The sequence below is a fragment of the Accipiter gentilis genome, chromosome 21 (assembly GCF_929443795.1).
Source record: "Accipiter gentilis chromosome 21, bAccGen1.1, whole genome shotgun sequence".
Taxonomy (NCBI): Eukaryota; Metazoa; Chordata; class Aves; order Accipitriformes; family Accipitridae; genus Astur; species Astur gentilis.
Genome location: NC_064900.1, coordinates 8,421,073 through 8,434,128, shown reverse-complemented (window position 1 = coordinate 8,434,128; position 13,056 = coordinate 8,421,073). Strand labels below are relative to the sequence as shown.

Here is a 13,056-nt window from a genome sequence, read left to right as displayed (position 1 = left end):
TCAGCTATGAATCCTGTTCCTAATGAGTAAAGCTGTCCAGTTACCAAATTTTCCCACTACATTTTTAATCAAATTTGCCAAGAAACTTCATAAAGTTTAGGATAGGTGAGTGAATTGTGAGAGAACATTAAAGGACCAGTAATCTTACAGATGCCTTCTGAAATTCCCTATATTTTCAAGTGAGTTTTGGGAAGATCCTCTGTGTTCAGGACTACAAGGCTAAATTGTCAAGGGCAAGATGCACATGCTCTAGAGGAACTGGATCAGCAGAGGTTTTGTAGGCGGATACAAAGGTACATTGTCATGGTGGCAAAGGGGGACTTTAAATGGTCCATTCCCATACCTTGTGGCTGGTTCCACCTCTCCCTTGGTTTTTATGAACTTTTTAAAAATCCAGACAAAACTTAAATGGATCTCTGACTTAATTTGGGGGGATTTTGAAACAAATTGTGGAATGCTTGCTGATTATGGCATCTTTTGGTTTACCAAGATATATGAAGTGCCAGTGGTCCTTCTAGCCTTTCAGTTGCTTTCAGGATGTTTACCTTTGCCTTTTGGAATTGCCAAATCCAGTGGTGTTAGAAATCCTTTCTCTGCCATTAAGTGTAAGAAGGAAAAAGTGTGTATAAACTTATGTAAAGTAACAGACTGAACTTATGCTTTCAAACTTTTTTGGACTTCTTTTCAAATAATTTCCATTTGTGCTCAAAGTTTCTGTGACATAATGCCACAATGTTCTAAAATAAATTAACCTCCACAGTTGAACTTTATCTGTTTCAGATTATAGCCAGAGATTTTAACCTTTGAGCCTCCGAAATGAGTGTTGACCTTTTGCCTGACGTAATTTTCGCTGAAATTAACTCTATATTCTTAGGTACATTTCTGTTCAGAATGCTTGGAAAACACTTGGTAGAAGAATTGTATTAATAATTTCTGCTTTTATTTTTATGATGATTATCTATACTGAGCAGCATATTAAAAAATGTTTATCTGAATTCAAGAGGAGTCACTTTCTTGGGAGAAACTCGTATATTCTGATATGAAGGTATTTTAATATCCAGTGATTTGCATTGCAGGGCAGAAACGAAATTCAGATTAACATTGTTCAGAAAGTATGGCTGCTGCTGCAGTGTAATGAAACTAAAGATTACTTAGGTATAATGCGAGAGTATTAGATTTCTGCCTGGATGAAGTTTCTAATGACAGCTCATTACAGTAACTGCTCAGACCAAGTTAGTATGCCCAAGACTCCCCCAGAATTAATGGGAGCTGAGATATGTACAGGTAGACAGCTGGGTGATTGCTGCTGAATGGGCCCTTACCAGCCATTGGTAGGATGGCTTCAGTGAGACGAATGGGGAGGCATCTGTTTGTATAGGTTGTGAATTTGGTTAACAAAGGGGGTGCGGGGGTGGGGGAGAAAAAAAAAGAAAAGACGGCGATGTCAAAAATAGAAGGCTGATTATCAAAGTTTGAGTTTGACAAGATCATGGCTGTGTCTCTGTTTAAAGCCCCCAGTGCACAGTATAAATGAGGATCATTAGATACCTGTTTTTATTAGGGAACCCACTGGACCCTGGACTTTGTTCTTCTGTCACTTACACTCGTGTTAGATTCTAGATTTAGAGCTCATTTGCTTTCTTCCCCTGAAGCCAGTGAGATATTTACAGTTGAATTTGGTAGTAACTACGTTTAAATATCAATTACATGTTCATACCTCTCCCATAGGCTTTTCGTAGATATCTTCTTGCCATTGCTCAGCCTTTGTTTGAATAGCATCTCGCTGGAGGGCCTCTAACACCTTCTTTGGAGTAACAAAGCCATATTGTGCTTCAAGCAAAGCCAAGTCAATTTTTTCAGCCTTAAGTACTCCTATAACTTCATCTTGAGCCTGCAGAAACACAAAGGTTTTATTTTGTTAAACTGTATATGTGTATTTATAGGTTAGCTTTCTACTTTTGATTTTAAGAAAACTAAAAAACTTCTAAAGAATGCTGTGTATGTAAAGTGTCCCCAAAATAGTCAGTAACATGAAGACAGTTAAAAAGCATGAGGGAGATATTGGTCTTTGTATTTTATTAGTTCTGCATACACTCCAACATCTTCAGAACCCTCATCAATGCTTAAGTACTTTGTTAGTGATTAGATTGTGTTGCTGTTTCTGGACAAGTTTGTAGCATTCACAATACAAAATTTCAGGCTAAAGTGTGAGTTGTGGTCGTGCAAGATGTTAGGCTGGTTCTTGAAGCCTGGAAGTGCTGCACATCATGTATATTTTGGGTGCAGAGGTGGCTGCTCTAGTTTAAACCCACCTGGGGTTGTCCGCTTCTGCTGTTATACCGAGCTCATTTGAGCAGTGCATGTAGTGAGGTGTGCTGTGCAGGGGATGTGACACTTCGCAGTACACATTCCAAAGCCGTGCAATAATGGCACTTCTTTAAAACAAGATTAATTGCCTTCAAAGCTGGCAGTGGGGTTCTGTGTGCATGTATATGTACGTGTGCATGCATGTGTGAGACCATGCCTTATGTCTTCATAGACATGTAGATGTGTACATGCTCATGCACCTGCACTCAGCTAATAAGCAACCTTGCAGCATCAAGTTTTTTGGAAGTAACTGCTGTAAGGGTATTCGCAACTTGTGAGTGCATGTTAAAAAAAAAAAGCATTTTAAAAGATAATGATTGAAAGAAGGTGGTGTTATCTGGTTTCCAAAAGTCATGTAGTTTCAAAAAGTATAGCCTAAATAGGTGCATTATACTTTTCCTTTTCTAATGTCACTGCATTTGTTTCCTTAATCTTATAAAATATCTGATGACATCCTGTTACCAGAGTAGATGCAATATGTTCTTAGGTATGTTTTCAGTATGTTCTTCTGTGTATGTATTTCAGAAATTCTTGCGCAAGCTGGCAGGTACACATGCCTTCTTTCTATCATACAGCATTGTTCTGTAAGTCCATGCTCCATCCTGGAAACATGCTGTATGTATCTGCAGTATTTGAAGTGATCTATAGATTCTCTTTGCTCTTTTAAAAAACAAAACAAGCCACCAAGAATACTTCTTTGCTACAAAGTTATTAGTTCCTAGACATTAAGTTGAAGGGGACAGAATACCTGCTGCGAATATTGTGCGAATTGTCTCGAAGTCCCACTTCTAATGAATGTTCTTTTATGAGAATATCTGATTACGTGAATGTTTCCACTGGGGGGAAACTGGTTTAAGTCACCACCTCCCCTAGGGCTGTGTCCATGTCTTTTTTTCCCTGCATCCTCTGGTGGCAGAGGTTGCCCCCTGCCTCTGTTACAGTGACATAACTACATGAACTATCTCAAACATTCATTGTCTGCAATGATCTCCGTTAAAACCAAGATGAAATACATGCTAATCCTAGAAGGGTAGAATAGGAAGGGAAGAAATCGGAGAGAGGGATATATCTCAGGAAAGGGTAACAATTTTCAGTCTGACTGCTCTTGACTGGAGCACTTCTGTATCTCTATTTGTGACTGTGTTTAAAAAAAATATAAAATGCTCTATTTCTAATCCTTACCACTGTGGAAGAAACCTAGAAGAGTGATCCTTGTGCATCTTAAATGTTCTGGAATCAGAAAGTAATGGCATCTAACTTTGAAACTTAATTATGGTTGGATTGACAGCTGATCTTCAGAGATTTGACTTGGCATTACAGGTGGTGGAAAATTAGAAATAAAAAATGACTTCTTGCTTCTTTCATTCGTGATGCTTCCTTTGGAATGTTGGACATGATTTAAAATGTTCATGTCGTGCTTCTTGTTTTCCAGTTTCTCATTTACTCTGTTCCAGTTTTAAATCTTAAGAATTGAAGTGTGTGGGGGGGTTATATATATATATATATTTATATTACATAAGTGTAATGAAGTGTGTGTGTAATATAAATACATATATAAATATACATACACAAACATCTCTTTTTTGAGAGGAAGAGAGAACTGTTTCGGAGGAGCGTGTGACATCTGAATTGTAATCTAAATTAAGAAAGGGCATGTGAGCCAGAGAGAAATGTTTTGCAAACATGGAAATTGTTTTGTTTGCATAATGAAGTGTTCTCTAGAAGTTTGCATTGGAACTACCCTCAGAGATTGGTACATCTATCAAATAGTCTTATTTCATGTGTGTTCTGTTAAGCATATATGTATTATTATGTAAATATATACGCCTATGTTAAGAATGGAACTACCCAGGTGCTGTCTAGGTAATAAACTCTGAAACCATGTGATACACCCATTTATACCACTTTGGCCAGTTTGCTCTTCCCTGTCTGTGAGCAGTTTTAAGTGGCTACCACTACTTCTGTGCAATCAGCCTGCCACAGAAATATTCTTCCTGCTCACTGGAAGTCTGGTTCCCACTTCCTAAAATTACATTTGACCAGGTTAGGCACCGTTTACCACGTGGCAGCTGGCTCCTTTTCCAGACAGAAAAATGCTTGCTCTTCAAAATCCAGTATCTTGTGGGCTAAGCAGTGTGCAACACTTACACTTAATATTATGGGAAATAAAATGGCTATTTTGATTTTTCTAGGAAAAGATGTTAGAATACTGTTGAGTGAGTTAGTTCTTGTGATCTGGCACATAGTGATTCGTAAAGAGTAATGCTCATGACTTTGGAGATGGGAGATAAGAAATAATTAACAGATATTAAAGGTTCTCCATATAGGTTTTACAGTGACAAATACTCTGTATTCAAAGTACTTAGAAAGGGGCAGCACAATAGGACAGTTTTGTGAGTTCTCTGCTCTGAGAGTTACGTGATCCTTCACAGTGGACCATGAGTGTTTTTAGTGCGATACAGGTACATTTTGAATAAATATTATTTGCATTAAGGGTGGCGTAAAGATCACCTTTTCTGGCTGATAGCTGTAATATAGTAATAGCTATAATTTGTGTTTTTATGTACTTTGCTGTTTATATTTGCCCTTCTATATCAAATTAGGTAGGGTGTTTCTTTAACATGAAAGCAGCATGTGTTTGCAGTAAATTGGTGGGGCGGGGAGTGTGTTTTAATCTGGAATATAAAAGAAGACAATAAATCACCTGTAATTCACCCTCGAGGACACTAAGAAGAAATAGCAAGTCATCACGAGAGAGATCCTCTCTCTTCTTGGAAGAACTTCTTTGGGTTTTTTCCGCCTTAGGGCTTCTTAGGATGGTACTGGCTTGGGCTACATCGTCCTTTTCCTTCTGCCGTCTTTGCACATTTCCTCTCCCACTGTAACCGACCTCTTCTTTATGGTGGTCTTTCGGCCTTTGCTGGCTCAGCTTTGGTCTGGTTGGGCTTTCTGCGCTGTTACTTCTGGAACGCATGGTTTATATCTCTGAAGCTGAAGGAAGGTGGGGAAAGAAAGTAATTGTTTTAACTAACAAAGACTCTAAAACTATTGCCATAATTTATGGTGGGTATTATTCCCTCCAGAGTGGTAGTTTTCCCTCCCACACAAGGCTGTTTGTCATTTGACAAAAGCTGACAACCTGAAGTGAGCCAACAGGACTGGGCGTGATCCTTACTGGATGTCTTTAGTGAAGTGAGTCTTAATTGGTTTTAAGGAGTTGTAACAATTCCCTCCTCAATATTTGCAAAGACAGCAACTTTAGCAACAGTACTGTGCACATCAGGGCAGACCACGTTTCCCATTTGAGAGACAGCGCCTACTTCACCTTTCAGGTACTTATTGTGATGAGGCAAATTTAGAGATTTAGAAGGCTTTCACTAGGAAGATCTTTCTGTTCCAGTTTCATAACGTACCAGCCCTTACTGTATAGCTGTGGTTTTGTTTTTCTTTGTCTTTCCAAGGGAGAGCACAGAATTGGTTCTCTACTACTATGAGTTACGTAGTTGCATTCTCCATGTTTGGCAAAATGTATGGGTTAGCACGTCCAGACTGCAAGGGGTGAACCTCGTTGTGAACACCCCCTCGCCAACACAACCACCGCAAAAACCAAACTACCTTGCTGATTGTGGTCTGCCTCGCCAATACCCATGTAGTATGAAACCTTACTACTTCTTTAGTGCCAGACTCTAGCATTCTAGAGGTGTTAGTACCTGGCCAAAGGGAGACCTATCCTAACTAGGCCCCTTTGAAGTGCCACTGTTAAATAAACATGCCCTAATGCCTTTTGCAGATAAATGACTAACACTATATAAATATTGATTAACCTCAGGAACCTGTTTTGGCTTATCAGCACTCAAATTAATGTATGAATGGATTATAGTCCACCTCTACAGGATTATAGTCCACCTCTACAGTCATGCATGCTGTCCAGCAGATAAAAGCCTGATCGTGTGATTCAAAGGTGCAATTAAATGTGTTCCAAATACAAATAAGGCAGAGTTTTTCTTATCAAACTGCAAAGCTAATTGCTGAAAGGTCCAGAAAATTCTTGTGGCCTATGGTAAGCAGGAGATGATTATGTTGCTGCTTTTTGGTCTCACAAATCTGTGGCTAATAAAGTTCTTTCAGAGCTCCCCCTTATGCCAGGTTCTGACTCTAAATCCTAAACTCTGTGACTGCACTCCTTAACTGTGCTGATTTTCCACTGAACGCTACAAATACTTAATTTTGTTGTTTTTCTGCAAGAACAGAGGAGGTGGAAGAAGCTTTTAGTTTGTAATGGATGATGGCTGAGAGTGGGGAGAATTTATCAAAAACTTTACAAGTAAAGCAAGTGATGTTTTTTATAATGCTGAAGTCTCTTCTAGTCTAATTTAAAGCATTCAGAATAGCTTGTATTTCGTAAGAAAAACTTGTTTCTCCAGGTTTCCAAAAATCAAGGTGTGTCAGATTTGCATGACAGTGTGCACTGGAACCTGTTTGTGAAGCTGTGCATCAGCAGTGTCAGGTTAGGATGGGGGCTTGTTACAGTGCATATAGGAAACAGAGTTGTTCGTAGCAGGCCGGCAGGGATGTTTGCTGATGATGATTAGTTTAAGTTGGTGCTCATCCTGTCCTTTCAGTTGAATGTAGTTTCTCTTTGTTCACTGTGGTCTGCTAATTAGGCTTACTCACCTTTTGTATCTTGCTTACAAAGTATTACTACTTTGGAAGAAGACCATTGGTTTCCTTTGAGCATAAAATGCCAAATGCCTGTTTGGCTTTTACTTATGGTTAATAGCTAGTGTTTATAAGATCAAATGTAGGAGTTGTGAATTAAATCTGAATGCACTCTGAGCTCATCCGTGCACTTTGATCCTGCAAGCACAGGATGCTGTGAAATGCATAAATAGTCCAAGAAGCCCTTGCATTTTTCACCTCATGGCATGCCTGGTGCAGCAGCAGTCTCAACTGGAAATCAAGCTACTGTCAAACTTGTTGACAACAAGTGTCAATATGGCATTCCTTGTGGAAGGGAAGAGGATCCAGTGTGTAAGGAAGAGGTTTGTACCTTTTCAGGCTTTTTGAGTTGGCTGCACCTGGCAACAGGATCCTGAACTTGAAAGGACAGTAGTCTCAGCGGTCCTGCCAAGAAGGACACCCTCTCCCGTGTTTTCTCTTACACTGTACACGTGCTGTTGGCTTCAAGGCCGCGTGCCACACACGGTTTTCACAGCTGCAGAGGGCTAGCTGTGACTTCCTTTTAAGCTTGTCATGCCTACTTCTTAATCAGGTAGATCAGTCCTTATTGCACTGGCAAAAGGTACTTGGTCCCTGAGAAGGCCAGCTGACCTGCCAAACAGGTTACCTTCCTAGGGAGATGGTGCCTTTGCAGCATCCCAGAGTGGATTTTTATTCTTTTCTTATTGAGCAGAGTTGTTACTTACACTTTAGCTGCATTCTGTTCTTCCATTCCTGAATGCCAGTGCCTATTATTGAATCTGCTAATGCAAATATTTATCTAGCTTTACCAATTAACATGAAAGATAAGAGATTGAAGTGGCATACTAAATGTATCCTTTAAGGACTTTTTTATTGGTACTTGAATGTAGCTCATGAGAGGCGCAAACACTCTTGTATTAGTAGGTCCCCTTATTAACATATTCTTTCTCTGTTGATTTATTTAAGCCTTATTACCAGTACATTGACTGGCATTCTTATTATTTGTAGTGTTATCTGTTTACATAAGGGTGTTAGTGCTAATGTGGTCATCAAATGATGTAGGTATGAGTAACGGAAGGGGAATTCAAAGCTTCAAATTACTACAGACAGTGTAGCTGCTGGTGAAGGAAGCAAAGTGGGAGCTCAGGAATGGACAAAAATAAACATCCCGTCCACCTGCTGTGAAATTCCTCACCACCTTCAAATTGTAAGACCCCCTAGATGTGGCACCATCTAAGGGACTAACCCTTAAAGTGCACCTGACATTTTGGACAGAATATCAGCTGCTGTGTCATGCACTTGCACCATGGCAGAAAGATGTTCCGTTTTAATCCAGAGGATGCTGGTTTTCTGCAATGTTATTAAGCCCTTGAACGGCCCTAGTGTAATATTCAAGATAGAAGCAGTGTCATTTGAAAATTTTCCAGCTCTGTGTTTTGGCATGTTGGGTTATTTCCTACTTTGAACAACTCTTTCCATGTTCTTAAAGGTTAATGAAGAGCTACATTTATCCCCCCATCCCCACCCTGAGGTAAAAATGTTAATAGGCTCATAAAATTTGTGGGTATCAGTTGTCTTATGGCACCCAAAAAGATATTTCATCCCTCCTGAGCCCAAGCTTTAAAGATTAGACTAATGAGTGGCAAATTTGCCTTTTTGCATACCTGTGTCTTAGCCCGATTTTACTTTAAATCACACGTTGATTGGGTCTGTGTACAAGAGAGTTGTCTTGCAAAAAAAGAAGTAAGGAAGAAGTGTCCCTGCTTGTAACAGGGGTTATAGTTCACAGAGTCTCGGTGGTTTCTCCTGGAGGACTGACTCTTGCATCTTGTGGTAAACTTCTGTATAGAAGCTACTTTAAGCCTTTTTTTCTCTGTACCACCAAGAAGGATGACAATATAAGATAATGTAGAAAACAGTAAACAACTGCTAAGAAAGAAGAAAGCAGGTGTGTGCTTTGCACTTGTGATCTTTCATCTGTTTTGGATCAGTTACTGTACAGCAGGGATTGTAGCTACATGAACAGAAGAAACAAGGATACTTGTCAGCATTCTCATATGATGCTTTATGCACCATCTAGGTGGTATCTGCTTGCATCAAAAGAAGATTGAAAGGGATCGTCCAGATCATGAAGTCACATCTTGTGAAATCAGACCAACATGCAGTAGGCACTTAATAGAGGTTAGTTTACTGTAAGTGTGCTAATTGAAGAGTGCAAGGCCTGTGTTCTGCACTATTGTGCTTTCCTTCATGTTATGAGGTGTCTGTTTTACTGAAGATTTTGTAGTGCTATCTTGCTTGAAGTCACAAGGTGTTGGTTCCCAGGCTCATCAGATTCAGTGCAGCTTGGTAGACTGGTTCCAGATTGAAAATGGAGTAAGGGTAGGTTACATTGAAACATTCTGGTAAATCAAATTATTGCAGGTAACATACTCTGCAAAGTTTGAATCTATTCTCAGTGTTCGTGTTCTTGTTCTTCTTACAATTTGTTTTCTGTTCTGTTTTTTCAAGAGCGTGCTCATCTCTGAACATGTGTGCTGTCCTTCTGCATATAAAGGAGAAATTTTCCTCTCCTTGGTGATAAGCAAGTAATCTGAGGGATCAAAATATACTTTCCAGAAGAGCCAGATGAATAAATGACCAAATGTTTCTATGATATTAACTTGGTCTCCACCCTCTCAATCATATGCTGAAGGAGATGAAACTGCATTTGTCTGTTTGGCAGCAGTGAACAAGCAGGTGGTTCAGAAATCCCCGTACTTTTGTGGGAAAGACTGAAATATCCTTCAGAGATGATTTCACTACAGACACTGTAGGGTTTTAAGAGACATCCATTTTTTTTCCGTCTATTTTTCCCTTTAGTGTTTTCTCTTTAGTCAGTGATTGACTTATGAGCTAACAAAATCCCTCCCAGGACCAAATCTTCCCTTAATCCCAGGGTAAGGATCCTGAACAGTTGAGAACTTGCTGTTTCTTCCAAAAATCCATGACTAAGCAAAGAATTATGTCTTTCTGTTTTTTAACATCCCTTAAAGGGTTATGGCAATGCTTTTGATTTGCTGAAATTGATAGGATTCCTACCAACAGGCTGACTTTTAAAAGGAGTTGAGATGCAATTGCTTAGCGTGCCAATGTAATGGGAGAGCACAAAACACATGATGTCTTTTGGAAAGAGGTCTGAAACCCTCTGCCCATCACTAAAAATATGGTTTGGGCCATGATTGTTCTAAGCGGGGTTCTTCAGCTGGTCTGTAAAACCAAATGGTCTGGGTACTAGACCTCTTTGTGGTGATCCATGAGAAAATGAAGAGGTCGGGCTCCCTGCTGTATCGCTTAACATTTCTTTGGCAAAACTGGGTAGCTGTTCTGAAATCTGAAATGAAGATCTGTATTCCACAGAGGTTCCAGCTCAGAAATCAGTACTTTGAGAGTTTTCCAACATGGGTTGATTTTTCCCTTGTCTCTGGTCATACCTTGGAACAACTTCTGACCATACCTAACACTCAAAGGCACTTGTATCACTTTTTCCTCCTGCTATGCCCTTCTCTCTCCTCCACAGAAATTCAGCTCTCCTAGTTTGTGGTCCAGCATTTTGCTAAGTTGATGGTAGTCTTAGAAGATTACTTATTGTGTTATATGTATACAGTTTATGTAGCAAATAGGTTAGATGCACCGCATTTGTTTGAGGTGATTTGTCTTCTCAGTGAGGTATTACACGGGCCGCAAGGCCACAATGTGCAACTAAGATTTTAGTTGTAGTGAAGGAATGACTCCTAAATTCTATGTGCACTGTAGCTTCAATGTGCTGCTGCAGGGTGACAACACTAGTATAATCCCATCTTTTCATAGGTTCAGAAGGTTGAGGAGGAATCAAAATTAAGATAGCTAGATTTTCTTTAACTTTCTACTTCTGGGAATGGAGGGTTGTGGTGAATTTTAGGCAATGCTACTGAATTGCTTCTGGGAGATAAATATGGGGAACTTTCTCTGTCTGCCTCCTTGGATTTAGGGGTTTTTTTTTCTTTTTAAAGTAAAATGTTTTGCAGTCATTTTGTAATTAGACCCTAAAAGTGGGTTTTTTTATAAGGATTAGTGCAAGACAGATTTTTGGTGCATGTGAAAAAAACGTTACTAACATCAAGTAGATCTAAGTGTTTGAACAGGTAAACTCTGCAATGCCATCTTACCCGTTTCTCCTTCTAAAAGTGAATCTTGCAGTTGTCTGTATGACAGATTTTTATTAGTAAATTACACAGAAATAAAACTCAACTGCTTCAATTTCAATTTGCTTTCCAAATACAGAATTTTCTCTTTTTATGAGCATAAGAAACAGTTAATGTTATGTAATACCAGTGTGCTTGTGGTTTAATACTTAATATTCAGCTGCTGTAATTTTGACTGCAGTGTATAATTACTCTGTAATTACAGCATTATCCAAAGCAAAAATGGGAAATAGTGCTCCATGAAAAGAAAATGTTCCTATCTTAGAAACTGTGTATCTAAACTTGTCCTTTTTCCTGAATATCTTGAAATTAACTGCACCGTAGACATTTATGTAGCAGGATAATTCAGCTCCACTTTAGGTTAAGTGCTATAGTATATACAACCAAGTATATATTCAAAAATTAAAAAAAAAAAAAAAAAGCAAGCTGTGTAGACAGAACTACTAACGGAGCCTGGTTATCTGTAAATCTATGCCTATAGAAAGGCAAAGGCAGCAGCTACTGTGGCTGAGTTTGAATCCCACATTTCAGTTTTTCCTCACTGTGGCTGTCTCTCAATGCTTTCTGCAGGCATCGCTTTCCCTGAAATCTGTAGAAATGTCAGTATCTTGCCCTCTCTCTCTGGCTTGTTTGAAATTGGCAGTGGTTCAGGATGGGACCCCCGGATAGACAAAGTGTGCAGCTTTGTTGCCACAGAGGAACAAAACAAGCTCAGGCTATCCTTAGGAAGAATACACTGAGAACTTTGGTTGCCCTTTTTGCAGAATCATCTGTCATGGGGGTATTTGTGAAGCTGAAGGGTGGCATATTCAGACTTGTGAAACAAAAATTACCTGCATGGTGTGTAATATGTTTCTGTAAATCCCACGGGCAATAGCTAAAGAAGGGTATTTGAAGACTTGAGAAGGAGATAACTATCGATTTGTAAAATAAAAATGCGCAAGGTTGAAAACAAAGAAAAAAATCCAATCCAAAAGTTTTTAGGTTTGGGGTTTCAGAATAGGCCAACATTTTTTGTATGTTAAGTCACATACCTTCTGTCTACTGAACAGTGGGGGTTTGTGGTTTTGTTTGGGTGTTGGGTGGGTTTTGTTGGTTTTGATTTTGTTTTTTTCCCCCCAACTTTACTGAGGGTTTTTACTGGCTTTTATTTTATGTTTTGCAGGTTATTGATCTGCTCTGGTTTGTACATTCATATTTCTGATTCTTTCACATGAGATCCATGTGCCTCTCAGGTCAATACCTAGTTTCTGGCTTTTTCTTTCCCCCTTTGTACTAGAGACTTACTAAATTAAATCTTACAGAGGCCCTGGTCAAGTTTAGTGTCTCCCAGGACCAAACATGGTGCAAACCTGAAGGTATTGTCTCAGCAGTGGAATTAATTTTGTGCAAGTACATGACAGTTTTGGCGTAGTTTAAGATCTGGGGGAAGTTTCTCAGTGTGCAAGGCTCTCCGAATGCTCCATGTGTTTGCTTGTCTCCCAGCGGGCAGGTATGTGCCCTTCCTTCCCCAGGTTGAACATGCTTTTGGTAAATGGGGAACCTGCAAAAGCAGCTATTTCTGACTTCTTGACAATCTAGGCTATTGCCCACACTTCTTTTGCTGTCCTCAGCAGACGTGATCTAGCCCAAATGCCATCATTATGTGGTAATCTTATAATTATTTTAAGGTGAGTTTTGTGATATCGGGTTTTTAAAAAAAAAATAATCCCATTTTTATAGTGTTTTTACCACTTCCCAAAACTTCCTGTCACCCCCCAGAAAG

General features: G+C 39.4%; 2 protein-coding genes across 3 annotated transcripts in view; one reads left to right on the top strand and one right to left on the bottom strand.

Annotated features, from left to right (window-relative positions):
* Window positions 1-5,341, bottom strand: part of FILIP1L (filamin A interacting protein 1 like) — an 84,959-nt gene extending 79,618 nt beyond the window's left edge. Inside the window, exons 1-2 of the mRNA XM_049824447.1 lie at window positions 5,072-5,341; window positions 1,718-1,891 (exon numbers count right to left, since the gene is read on the bottom strand). Coding sequence (XP_049680404.1) covers window positions 1,718-1,891; window positions 5,072-5,341 — 444 coding nt within the window. The remainder of the gene's footprint in view (window positions 1-1,717; window positions 1,892-5,071) is intronic.
* CMSS1 (cms1 ribosomal small subunit homolog) overlaps window positions 1-13,056 on the top strand; it is a 244,166-nt gene that overhangs the window by 83,564 nt on the left and 147,546 nt on the right. The gene's annotated exons all lie outside the window — the stretch shown is intronic.